Here is a 14,451-nt window from a genome sequence, read left to right as displayed (position 1 = left end):
TGTTGTCTACTGGGCAGTTTCCAGGGTCTCACTTCCATTCTTGTTCAGTTTATTGGAACTGGAAGACAATTTGGAAATTATCTAACCTAATACCTTAATTTTCACATAAGGAATTTTGTCCAGAATGATAAACTGATATGTCAAGTGATGTATCATTAGCTAGTGGGTGCCACTGAAGCTACATGTGCCTCCCAGCTCCTAGCTCAGGGTTCTTTCCATCACATTATACCATGAATTACCTCACAGACTGCCAGAAAAAGTTAAATTATTCTTTAATTAATCTGATAACGATAAGAAGTTACCACTTAGTCCCTTGTTTTTTGGCCCATGCTAATTTTTCCAGTTTCTTAAGTATTTAATTGATCCCTCGAGATGAATACTGATGCATTAAGGGTAGAGTTGCATATCTGTGGATTTACGTACCAAAAGCTAGTTGAATGTTAAATATTTTTTTAAACTGGGTAGAGTTGCATATCTGTGGATTTACTACATATTTTTGTACCAAAAGCTGGTTGAAGGTTAGATACTTTTATAAACTAAAAGACTGTTTAGGTATGTGCATAAATAGTTTCAATCTTGGCAATCTTCTGCTCAGAGTCTCCTTTTTAGGAAGTGTAGGATACAGCAAATATATTTTAGGCCACACTCAAACATTTCCAGAATCTCTGGACTCTGCTGATCAACAGTATAGCACTAGCTAAGGAAAGGTAAGTAAGAAGGACCTGACTGAATGGCTAAAGTTTCTTTGGTTCAGCCCTGCGAGTGATATTGTGCTAAGTGATGTATTGTCTGTTTTGTTTCATATTCCTTGGGTTAGGGCCTCTTTTCATTTTGCAAATACACAGGGATCTGTTAGTTGAACGGATCTTTTAGAAGCTAGGACGCTAAAAATATGGTAAAGAGTGACAGCAAATGCACCAGAAGTGGATGACAAATTGCTTACCATTGATTCAAGTCTCTGGCTCATTTCTGTAAAATTGTTAGAAGCCTCTCTGCCGAACTCAGCATATAGTTCGTCAGTTGTAAATGACAATGTGCTATAGTAATTGTAGGTCTTCCTTTGATCTACAAGGAAAGAAGCAAAACCCTATCTTAATTTTTATCAGATGGGTGTAAAGCATCATTATTTCCCCACTTGGTTGTTGCTAGAAGACTGAAACAGGAAGGAATGCTCTTAGCACAGATCATCATCATCATCATCCTGCCCCAGGCCTCATAGTTATCTCAGGATATAAAACAACATTTATCATCATGTGATTTAGAGTATCAAAGCTGTAAGAAATGCCTGGTGTTCCTGGAGTACTGTACAAGTAGCTCATCAGAAGAGTGGGCTGATTATTCATCTGTTATTCATTCCTCAGTAAGCCACAAGAGAGAGCAAGTCATGCCATCTGAGCATGCAAACAGGGATGGATTCAGAAGCCTCCCAAGGGTCACTGTATTTGTATATTCCAAATGTAGATTTTCTTTTCCCTTCCGTCAACTATACATCAATTCTGTCCATAAGAACTCTAGTGTGAGAAAATGTATTTTGGCTGAAAAGGAAGATGAGGTTAGAAATTAAAATGCAAGGGATTCAGTAAATAGAAGTTCAGGGAGCTAAAGTTGCCACCTGGCATAATCTTTCAGGGACACTATTTACTTTCACTCGGCTCCCTTGTCACTGCATGTTTGTTTTTCCCACCAACCACAGGGGTTGGCTTGTCTGCTCCTTAGCCACTGTCTCTACCTTCTGCATCCAATTTAAGCAACCCACATTTTTGACCTGCTGAAAAGTTAATGTCACATAACTTTTCCTCTACCCTCCAGTGCATGAGGAAAGCACACAGCCCTCAGAAAATTAATGTATTCATTCAACAAATATTAATGCCAGCCACTTTTCAGCGAGAGACACTGTGTCAAGCATTAGAAATACACAGGTGATCAAGACAGTTGTATGTAGTTACTATAGGAAAGCAGAGTGTGGCTCATCCAGTCACAGTCTCTCTCCTCCTCTCTCTTCCTTCCTATTCTTTCCCTCTTCACTTAAACTGCAGAAGAAAAATAAAATAACACTGAACACCAATGTCCCTGGTACAGTCACATATCTCATTTAATTTATAATAACTCCACAAAAAGGCAATATTATCCACATTTAACAGATTACAGTCTTGGAAATGTAAATAACTTGCCCAAGCCCAGCAGGGCATAGCCAAGACTAACTTCCAGAATACAGACTTATTTCACAAGCTGCTTCTTAGAGAAAAAAAAAAAAAAAAAAAGTCACTTATTGAAGCTACGGGACAAGTCTTTTGTTGTATAAAAGTTATTCAAAAAACTACTAGCATATTTCAAAAAAAAACACCCTGGCCATCCAGAGGATTTGATGGGACAGAGAGAGAAGCACTATCAGACTCTGACAAGGGCTGGGGAGGGGTTGGTGATGAATAAAAGAGATGAATGGCAGGTGGAAGACACTGAAAGTTGAGTCGCCAGAGTACTAGAGACCTAAGTGAAGGACCTGGGAGGTTTTACTCTTCCTCCATCCTTCCTCACCTCCCTTTCTCTGAATGGAAGTTTCAAACCTAACTTCAAGTACGGTTTCAAATGTATTGAAATACTGGGAAATAACTCATAACTATCTCTGTAAACTACTGTTCTATTACATTTGTATTTGTAAACATCTGCCTCATGGTTAGCTATAACTTTATGTGGAGTTGTATCCATTCTTCTAGAATTCTGCTTCAAATTTTAATGTAAAAGTGAACCGCCTAGGGAGCGTGTTAAAATGCTGATTCTGGTACATGAGGTCTAAAGTTAGACTCAAGATTTTGCATTTCTACCAAGCTCCCAAGTGATGTTGATGCTTCTGGTAGCTAATCATATGTTAAATAGCAAGGTTCTAGACAGAATGGTAACAGACCCCTCTATATCCTTAAATGTAGTTTTTTGACTTACTAGATTGAATTATTTAAAATCGTCATTAGTACAGGTCAAAAATAGTCAAATATTGGCAATTGCATATGGTTTAACCAAGTTAACAACTTATTATCTGTGCTCAACATTTTACTTTACGGCCGGGAGCGGTGGCTCACGCCTGTAATCCCAGCACTTTGGGAGGCTGAGACGGGCGGATCACGAGGTCAGGAGATTGAGACCATCCTGGCTAACCCGATGAAACCCCGTCTCTACTAAAAAAATAGAAAAAAACTAGCCGGGCGAGGTGGCGGGCGCCTGTAGTCCCAGCTACTCCGGAGGCTGAGGCAGGAGAATGGCGTGAACCCGGGAGGAGGAGCTTGCAGTGAGCTGAGATCCGGCCACTGCACTCCAGCCTGGGTGACAGAGCAAGACTCCGTCTCAAAAAAAAAAAAAAATTTTACTTTACTCTGTAGACTTAAGCATGCCACTGTTAAAACATACTACCAGCTGCCATAAATATATGGTATGAGTAGTTACTAAAACATGTTAGGAATATTAACAGAAAAGTTAAAAATAAGGATAAACATGAGTACTTTTCCAGCAGGTTTGTGATTCTATAATCTGCAATGGTGTTGGCTTATAACAGATTCATCTTCTGACATCCAAATCACACAGGGGCAGAAATGCACACCCAAAGGCTCCAGACACGAACTGTATACAGAATCCTATGTTGTCCTGGGCTTTATGAAATAAGAACCAAAATGATGTTTTTCCAAATATGATTACCTTTATCTGTATCTGTCTATTTCTGTAACAGATTTTTTTGGTTTGGTTTGGTTATTTTGGCATGTCAGCTTCTCCGAAACCACTCTGTTAGTTTATACCCCAAAACAGAAAGCAGGTCACAAACAGAAGACAGTAACACACATCACAACAATCACTGTTTATTCAGGTGTACTGTGTGGGCAGTGGAAGCTGTGTGTTCAATATTACTCAATTGATCATCCAAACAACAGGATTCAGAAACAGGTTACTGAAAAAATTCTTGCCAAGTTTTCACTGTATACATATGAGTAAGATTTATGAATCTTCTAAAACTTGGCTTGGGAAGAGGCAAATGAGAAGTAGTAAGGGACATTTTCTCTCACTGAGGTCATTAGCCCCTAGTATTACTAGGAATTCCTTGTGAAGTCAGACAAGCCACAGTATGGCCCAGGAACATATCATAAGTACGATTCATTCGATATTATCATTCAGTATTTAATCCACCTAACATGTGCCAAGACTCTGATAAATTCTAGACACACAAAAGTGTGTAAAACAGTCCTAGGCATCCATGGGGACAAATAATGATGCTTACAACAAAGTGGGACTCAGTATACTCAGCAGAATTGTAGAGCTATAAAGTTATTTCAGCAATTCATTTTTATTTCAAGTATGCTCCAGGCCTGGCACAGTGGCTTACGCCTGTAATCCCAACACTTTGCGAGGCCAAAGCAGGCAGATCATTTGAGGTCAGAAGTTCAAGACCAGCCTGACGAACATGATGATACCCTGTCTCTGCTAAAAATAGAAAAAAATAGCTGGGTGTGGTGGTGCACGCCTGTAATCTCAGGTACTCAGGAGGCTGGGGCACAAAAATCACTTGAACCCAGGAGGCAGGGGTTACAGTGAGCCGAGATCAAGCCACTGCACTACAGCCTGGGAACAGATCAAGACTCCGTCTCAAAAAATAAAAAAAAAAAGTATGCTACAGAAAAATCTATTAATAATATGCAGACACTCCAAATTTAAAGACCTGTCTGTATGCAAATTCTACCAAAAAAAAAATCTTTGTTTTAAATATTTTTTTAAACTATCCAGAAATGATCCATCTTGCTTTGGAAATTGAGATTACACTTGCAGGGACAGTAGAGGAAGACAACCAGATTGCAGAGTACTCTTTCTCGTTATTGGAAAGCAACTTCAACAAGGTCCCAATTAAATTAGAATCAAGTGATTAGCTTCTATGGTTACGGTGCCTTGAACATCCAAGTATAATCTAGTAACAGAGGGAGGTATTAAACTAACAGGTCACGGTTAAGTCAAGTAATTAAAACCCGAAGCAAAGTAGGAGGAAACTTCAGAAGGGTTGTTACCTCCTGGAGAACAGTTCTGAAGTACCCTGGAGACCTTTCTAATAACATAGCAACTAACAGTTCATCTAGCAATGAGGTACCTGATAACCGCAGGGTGAACTTCTTTATAATGAGCTTTCTCAGCATACCCTATCCTCTTTAATCACCTACAATATATCCTAAGATGAGATTTTAATAACAGAAATAGGCACTTATTCAACAATGCATCACTATGACTATTTTTCTAACTTCCTGGTATAGAATAGAGCCTACTTTTTTATGACTCCAGATTGTGTCATTGATTTATTGGCATGTTAGGACTTCAACGAGTTGGATTTTTTTTTTTTTTTCTTTTTGAGACCAAGTCTTTCTCTGTTGCCAAGGCTGGAGTGCAGTAGCATGATCTCGGCTCACTGAAACCTCCGCCTCCTGGGTTCAAGTGATTCTCCTGCCTCAGCCCCCCTAGGAGCTGGGACTACAGGGGTACACCATCACATCTGGGTTTTTTTTTTTTTTTTTTCCTTTTTTTTAGTAGAGACAGAGTTTCACCATGTTGGCCAGCCTGGCCTCAAACTCCTGACTTCAAGTGATCCACTCGCCTCAGCCTCCCAAAGGGCTGGGATTACAGGCGTGAGCCGCTGCACCCGGTCAGAATTATTTTAAATCAAAGTGCTTGCCCTATGACCTCAAACAACTCAAGACCTTGGTTCTAGCTATGCTGTAGTTTTCCCTTGATTAATATTCACTTATTGCTTATTAAGGAAGATGCAAATGAGCATGCTGTTCCCAGCAGAAAGCATCACACATCAAAGATAGAAAACATAATCCTCCTTGACTTATGAGCACTAAATAAGAGACAAAGCAGGTAAAGATTCCTTTGTACAGGTTATGCAAATGAATCTTAGTAATGAATGAATAAGCCTGAGGCAAATCAAAACAGCAAGATATGAGGAAATATTTGGGGTAAATTACATGATGCCAAGGCAGGTTATACTTACTGTATCTCACATAATGAACAGTGAGTCCAATGCACACTGCCAGGACGATCAAGGATATGAAGATGACGAGGCCGATAACCCAGGGCTCCCAACAAACTCTTTTCCTAGCCCTCACCACATCTGGCCTAAGGAAGAAAGTAAATAGATAGATTATTTCAGAGCATGCAACACATCCACTCCTTAGACAAAACAGATATTTTTGTGGAATAAAGGACATTCATTTGGAGGGTCGTGTACTGTCTGGGTTTAGAGCACACCCTGGTTCCGGGCTGCTGAGGCCAATCCTGACTCTGACTCCTGTTGTTAGGCAAGTAGTTTGACTTTTCTGTGCTTCAGTTTTTCTCATCCATAAAAGGAAGATGATAATGATAGTACCTATTTCATATGATTATTGTGAGAATTAAATGAAGTACTATATATAAAGTGCTTGTAACAATGCCTGACATGTAGAAAGTGCAATATTAAATGTTAGCTATCACTTGTTGAGCCAGCCACATACTTGATATAGAGTTAGACACTGCAGGAGCTACAAAAATATTTTAAGCCTTTTCTCTAGCACTTTAGAATCTTAAATATCCTTTTAAATTTGTGTTACAGCTTGAAGCATACCAGGTTTCAGATAGAGTTGCTAATCCTATGCTTCTAATTTTCCAATCTATTTCCAAACCAAACTTTGAGGATACCTAGAAGAGACAACCAGAGGCCCCTTCCTAAAGAACCTGAGGTTTTGAGCTAATATTTACCTCTAAGCTTTAATGATGCTACAGGAAATTCTTTTTGCTTGAGATTCCCTCAACTTCTTCTATTTATTCTGCCTTCAAAAATACGTGTAACTGGAAAACATTGATCCACATGATTTTTTGTTTGATTGGTAAAATTGTCCCATTGGGTTATAATATTTGGTAAGCAAACTCTAAAGCTAGAAATGTGAAATAATAAGTCAGAGATGACTAAGGAGTTTGAATATGATACTGTTTTTTTAGATTTCTTGAGGTATTTATCATGCCAGTGTATGCTATACTTTTTTTTTTCTAGAGCGCTGTCTGCTATATGAGGACTTGAGGAAAACATGGTATTCTCCTGAAGGAGTACTGGGTGTTGAATCAGAATAAGGAGAATTCTAAGTGCAGCCCTTTCATTAACAGGTCTGCGACTTGGACAAATCATTTAAACTCTGAGCTCAATTTCTCCATATATCAGTAAGGAGCAGGATAACCATTGCGTCTAACGTGCTTTGGGACCTAGAATTAGATCATGAATGTGTAAACAGCAAAGCATTTCACAATAAATACTTTTTGTTTACAGAAATCAAGAACACTCTGTTTCCTGATGACATAGGATCAGGAAGTGATGATATTATCATGTTGGCCCCTGTCACACCATCATTACATCCTGGCTCTGGCTGGGCACAAAATAAAGAGCATTGGCAGAGAAGTCAGTGGTATTACCATCGCTACACAACACTGTCCCTGGGGAAGGCACTGAGATGTGGTGGAAGGCTCCAGGGACTCTGCTTGTTCTCCTGCCTTGTTCCTGTGATTTTTCCATGGGTCTGTAACCAGGGAAGCTTTATCTTACTCTCCCCAACCTTTCCCATCTCCAGTTTTCCCTTGAGTAGAATTCCAAACATCTGTTCCTAGAATGGCAATTACTGCAATATAAAAAGACTTCTCCACAATGAGATTACTTTTTATGTACAACTGTGCCTAAGAAACCCCCAAAACTGACTCCTATTCCTTCATCCCTGAATGCTTGCTATTCATCTATTGCAGAAAAAAGGAGATGAGTATAACAGACATAAGCAAAACTGTTGAGGGGAATACGGGCAGAGGTTTCTCAACTAATATCAAAACATGTCAGATGAAGAATATGAATTTGTGCTTGTAGAAAACATGAAATTATCAAAATACATGATTACTATGTAGAATTGTGAAATATTAGACACTTTCTATTTGTTCTACAGTAAGTTTTAATCAAGATAAAAATGTAAACAATGCAGCCATTCTATTGATGAGGTAGGTTTCATGTATTAACGTTAAAAAGGTTAATGATAAGTTTTAATTTTAAAAAGTTATAGAACAATATGCATTCCATGTTTCAGTCTTTCTAAATAATAAAACTATATATATATATCTGTGCGTAACAAAATATACAGAAGACACAACAATTTTTTTTCAGTAAGAAGCAGAATAACAAATAAGTGAGAAACTTTAATTTTAATTCGTGGTTTTGTTTGTTTTATGGTGGATTTTTTAAGAACAAACATTATGACTTTTGAATTAAAAGAAAGCGAGAGAGAGAGACATAGGACATTCTTAAAATATGAAAAAAAATAAGGAAGATTATATATGTATTTTCATGGAATTCACATCACTGCAGTGTCCAAGGTACCACTGTGATTCCTTTTCTGACCCCCACCTTCCCACATTACTCACGACTATTTTAGTGACATGCTCTCCTGGGTGGCTAGAAAACAAAAGGGATAACATGGGACAAAGAAAAAAGAGAATCCATCAAAAATACTTTGAATAAACAATTAAGAGATTATATTTCTGAGTCCTGCCACCAACTCATTTATTACATAGTCTTGTACCCACAGATTCAATTATCTGTCTTAATTTCTCCATATGAAAAACAAGGATAATAAGTCCAGACTCCTCCTAACCTAATGAGCTAGGTAGAGATAAAAATGATAAGGCGGTTTGGTACTTTGAGCTCCCAAGTGGAAAAATCATTGTACAAATAACAAGGATGATAATCATTATCATCATTATTTTAATTATTAGTAATAGTGGTAATGACCACATTACTAAGATGTTTGTCATTTGAAACTTTGTTCTTTTCCCAGTCTGTATAGCATTGTTTTTCAAACTGATTCGCCATATTTGTTTAGCTTTTTTGAGATATAATTGACCCTATTTCTTACTTACTTTTTTATTTTCTCAGTAAGTGATTCAATACTGAATTCCTCCAAATTACATGTGAAAGAAAATGTGCTCAAAAAAATAGTAAAGTGAACGAATAAATTTATTTTACATATCAACAGACATTTGTATAATTAACCTCCTCCTGAACATACATAAACATTTGTCCAGTCATTATTTTCATCTATCAAAACTTATGTGCACATATTCATGTAAAATCACCTTCAGATAGACTAATTGAATTCTAATAGCTTTAGTAATATAAAATCGCTTTCTTTATATGATTTTCTTTTCAATCTGGGGACATGTATAATTAGTGACAAGTCAAGTGAATATAGCAGTTAAAGTATGCTTATGCTTTTTTTAGCCCCAAATTGCCAGAAAACAAGCAATATGTTTAGATCTGCATTATTATTATCACTTATTAATGTGTCATTTTTAGAATAGTGCTAAAAAGGAAAAGCAGCAGCAGCAACAGCAAAAAGACAAGGGGAAAAAGGTACTAATGCGCAAGCACTGGAAAATGACAAGTCAAGGCTCAGTGTTTCAAAGAAAAATTTACCAGAACAAGCCTCTTCACAGCAACACCACCCATCAATAGTAGGTCTTTTTTAAAAAAGAAATTGTACTTTAAGATCTGGGGTACATGTGCAGAACGTACAGGTTTGTTACATAGGTATGCACGTGCTATGGTGGATTGCTGCACCCATCAACCCATCGTCTATATTAGGTATTTCTCCTAATGTTATCCCTCCCCTAGTCCCCCACCCACTGACAGGCCCCAGTGTATGATATCTCCCTCCCTGAGTCCATGTGTTCTCATTGTTTAACTCCCACTTATGAGTGAGAACATGCGGTGTATGGTTTTCTGTTCTTGTGTTAGTTTACTAAGAATGATGGTTTCCAGCTTCATCCATGTCCCTGAAAAAGACATGAACTCATCCATTTTATGGCTGCATAGTTTTCCATGGTATATATGTGCCATGTTTTCTTTATCCAGTCTATCATTGAAAAAGAAAGATGTGTATAACAGACATCATAGATGGGCATCTGGGTTGGTTCCATGTCTTTGCTATTGTGAACAGTGCCACAATAAACATACTTGTGCATGTATCTTTATAGTACCAAGATTTATAATCCTTTGGGTATATATCCAGTAATGGGATCGCTGGATCAAATGGTATTTCTGGTTTTAGATCCTTGAAGAATTGCCACACTGTCTTCCACAATGGTTGAACTAATTTACACTCCCACCAACAGTGTAAAAGCATTCCTATTTCTCCACATCCTCTCCAGCATCTGTTGTTTCCTGACTTTTTAATGATCGCCGTCCTCACTGGCATGAGATGGTATCTCATTGTGCTTTTGATTTGCATTTCTTTAATGGTCAGTGATGATGACCTTTTTTTCATATGTTTGTTGGCTGCATAAATGTCTTCTTTTGAGAAGCATCTGTTCATATCCTTTGCCTACTTTTCTATGGGATTTTTTTTTCTTGTAAATTTAAGTTCTTTGTAGATTCTGCATATTAGCCCTTTGTCAGATAGATTGCAAAATTTTTCTCCCATTCTGTAGGTTGCTTATTCACTCTGATGATAGTTTTTTTTTTGTTGTGCAGAGGCTCTTTAGTTTAATTAGATCCCGTTTGCCAATTTTGGATTTTGTTTCCATTGCTTTTGGTGTTTTAGTCAAGAAGTCTTTGCCCATGCCTATGTCCTGAATGGTATTGCCTAGGTTTTCTTCTAGAGTTTTTATGGTTTTAGGTCTTACATTTAAGTTTAATCCATCTTGAGTTAATTTTTGTATAAGGTATAAGGAAGAGGTTCACTTTCAGTTTTCTGCGTGTGACTAGCCGGTTTTCTCAACACAATTTATTAAATAGGGAATACTTTCCTCATTGCTTCTTTTTGTCAGGTTTGTCAAAGATCAGATGGTTGTAGATGTGTGGCATTATTTCGGAGGCCTCTGTTCTGTTCCACTGGTCTATGTATCTGTTTTGGCATATGTTACATATTTGACTGTAGCTTAGCTCATAGGATTGTGCCTGCTTATCCTATCAATAAAAGTATTTGAGATGTGTTTTACATTGTGAAAAACCCATACCAGCAAGCATTAGTGACATCATTAATCCTTCTCACACTTTCTAGAACAAGATGATAAAAATATCCACAGTAGAAATAAAACAGAATATTGTATATATATGTACATGGATTGTATATTTTCATTGCTGTTTTTTTAAAGAAGAAATACAAGCAAATTACTCCATATAAAATTACAAATAATATATTTCTGTCCTATCCACTGATAGATAAAACATATCTATAAGTATATAATAGCATCAGCTAGGCCCTTGGGCTGAATTGCAATGTTTGCATTCCCTACCATAATAATTATGCCTAGTTCTCATAGAGAAGTTACAAAACCCAAAGTTTAACTATTTCTGTTTAACCAACCATGAAACTTAAGTGACAGTATCTTTCCCCTGCCTTTAAAAGGAGGTTGTGAAGATTGCATATGATATCAACAGACTTTGTTAGATAGATGTACTACATAAATATTAGTGGCAACTCAACAGTAAGGACTGTCTCTGACCTCCACTGTGGTTGTCATCAAGGTCTTTATTAAGTTTCCAACTAGATATGGTACAGCACAGGTGACTACAAACTGATTTAAGTTGACACTTGACCTGATCTCTAGAAGTTTGCAACTACATACAGATAAGTGAGTTGCAAAAAAATTAAAGATATTATTAACTAATTAGTTATGGGTTTATAGACTTAAACTAAGCTACTGAAGTTTGAATTCTACTAATATATTTGCTTTCTTTCCTCAAACTCTTTTTAGTTCAAGATAATAAATTGGCATTATCTGAGTCAGCAACTTTATACACAACAATATCCCACAGCAAAGTTAACGCGGGATGCCATTGCAGCCAATCATAGGGAATTCTATGCACTTCAAAGTGTGAAAGAAAAATAAGAATTAACAAACAGTGTGCTGATACCATGGCAAGTGTATCAGAAGAAAAACGATTGAGGAACCTGAGCTAGAGACACTCTTGTGGCTGCTAATAGCTTGAGACTTTCAGAAACATTTTTAAATTTTAGCTGTCTTCCTACCAAATCTTCCTTTTGACATTGTCTAGATGACTCCAAGAAAGTTTGCATGATACAATGGAAGTAGCTCTAAACTGGAAAACCAGTAACCTATGTCTTAGTGTTAGTTCAGACAGATGAGAAATCCGAGAGCATATTCCACATCACACGAGTTCCAGCATCCCCTGAGCCCCAACTTTTATGATGTTGAGTGCTCTCCTTTTCTTCACATGTGAAAAAATCAGTGGAAATTTAAATTAATCTAAATGTTCTTCAATTTCCTTCCAAGCTATTGTTCCATGCCTCACATAACACAAAAATGTTAAATACCCTAATTAAAATTCAGCATTTATTAAACAATCAGACTTCAGGTAATTTTTCAAATGCCTCATTTTTCTGTTGACTACAATGTCAGATAGTTTGAAATAATCTGCAGTCAAACTAGAGACTACAAGTTATTTGAAACGATCTAAGTACCATAGCTGAGAAAGTCAGACTTTGAAAATCATACCTTACTACTTGCATTGAGAAGTTGGTTAAGGAGTACAAAAGTATAGATAGAAGGAATAAGTTCTACTATTCAGTACAGTAGGGAAATTTTAGTTAACAATAACTTGTTGTGTATTTCAAAATAGCTAGAAGAGAACTGCAATATTTCCAACACAAGAAAAGATAAATGTTTCAGGTGATAGACATCCCAGTTACCTTGATTTGATCATTACACATTGCATACAAGCATCAAAATATCACAGATACCCCCAAAATATGTATAACTATTAAACATCAATTTTTTTTAAATCTCTAGACCCTGATTAAAATGTGCCTGAATGTGACAGTTGGGCCACATGTTAACACCCTGTTGTGTCCTCCGGCTTGCTGTTTCTTTAGAAAGCACTCTAAACCATACACCAACAATTATTTAGACAATCTAGAAATTTCTACACGTAACAAAATTCTGAATTAATTCAGCAATGAAGAGAAATTGAAAAATGTATAGACCCTGTCAATGTTTAAATAATTCTTCCAAAATGAAAAGTGAGTTTTCTTCATTAAAGAATTTTCTTCCCCAGTTACTGACCTAAAATACATGTAAGAATTCAGTTTTAATTTTTGGATGGTACACAAAATTTATGAAATTTTTTATTATATACTTACTTTAACAATTATGTTCTAATATATTGGCATTTAATAATAACATAGTGAAATAAGCTCAGATTCATATTAGAATAAAGTGGGATTTCTGTACAAATTAATGCCATAAAAATTATAAGAAAAGCATTATTTTACCCAAAAGAATAAATACTTTTAGTTACCAATGTCCATGGGTTTAATTCATATTTATATAGTGATGACTACCAAATCTATAACTGCAGCTCAGCTCAGTTGCCTACACTTCAGAACTATATATCCACCAGCCTATCTATGTTCACCACAATGGGCTATACCTCTTACTATTCAAACTTAATACAGTTATACTAGAAACTCCTAGACACCTATCCCAAATATTTATTCTTTTCTTCCTAATAACAGAAACTTTGATCTTTGGTTAGGCACACAGCCGCCAGAAAAATCAAATAGTGCCCCTTGTCCGTAAGAGTCAACATATGAATACTTTCTTTCCAATGGAGTATCTACTTTGTTGGCTAGAATCCTAATATGCATTTCATAGTTAGAATACATATGTGCTAGTTGAAGCACAGATTGCCACAGTAGACCAGGATTTGGAAGACACATAATCAAGCATGATAATAGGAGCCTAAATTCCCAATTATTTGTGAACCTCCCTATTAGCTCTTACCTGCCTACCTCCAGAATTGTTTCACATTAAACAGAATAAAATTCCATTTTATGTAATCCCCTGTTACTCTGGGTTTCCTGTTACTCATAACTAAATCCGATACTATTATAATATGCAAAACAGATTGTTGCAATCAAGGTAAATTGCCATTTTCACATAATCATCTTTGGGAAAAAGATGACATGAAGACACATATTTACTAATTCTCTGGCAAATTCTGCATATGTGAAAGATGGTAAATTATTTTGACTTAATTTTCTCTAGCAGCATCTTTTTGAGATACAATTAATAATTATAATACTAATATACCAGAAGACCAAGGTTCTGGTCAAGAGCCTCCTTGTAACAAGCTCTATGACTTTAAGCAAATGACTTCCATTTTCTTGTTCGTGGATAAAGACTTGCGCTTAGGCATCAAATAGCTTGGGGTTATTCCTAACTGCCTCTTACTAGCTAAGTGACTCTAGGAAAGTTACTCATCCTCTCTAAATCTACATTTCCCCACTCACAAATGGAGATACTGATAGGACCTAACTCAGAAGATTCTTCTGAAGATTAAATAAAGTAACACAAGGCAGATGACACCATGCCAGGCACACAGTAAATACCCTACAAAAGTTG

General features: G+C 36.7%; 1 protein-coding gene across 1 annotated transcript in view; it reads right to left on the bottom strand.

The window, feature by feature from the left end:
• Positions 1–14,451, bottom strand: part of LOC105463616 (transmembrane protease serine 11E) — a 50,187-nt gene that overhangs the window by 29,985 nt on the left and 5,751 nt on the right. The window contains exons 2-3 of the mRNA XM_011710824.2: positions 6,014–6,138; positions 944–1,065 (exon numbers count right to left, since the gene is read on the bottom strand). Of these exons, the coding sequence (XP_011709126.1) occupies positions 944–1,065; positions 6,014–6,138 (247 nt within the window). The remainder of the gene's footprint in view (positions 1–943; positions 1,066–6,013; positions 6,139–14,451) is intronic.

Source organism: Macaca nemestrina, chromosome 3, assembly GCF_043159975.1.
Source record: "Macaca nemestrina isolate mMacNem1 chromosome 3, mMacNem.hap1, whole genome shotgun sequence".
NCBI lineage: Eukaryota > Metazoa > Chordata > Mammalia > Primates > Cercopithecidae > Macaca > Macaca nemestrina.
Note: the sequence above shows the minus strand (reverse complement) of the source record. Positions and strands in the feature narration are given on the sequence as shown.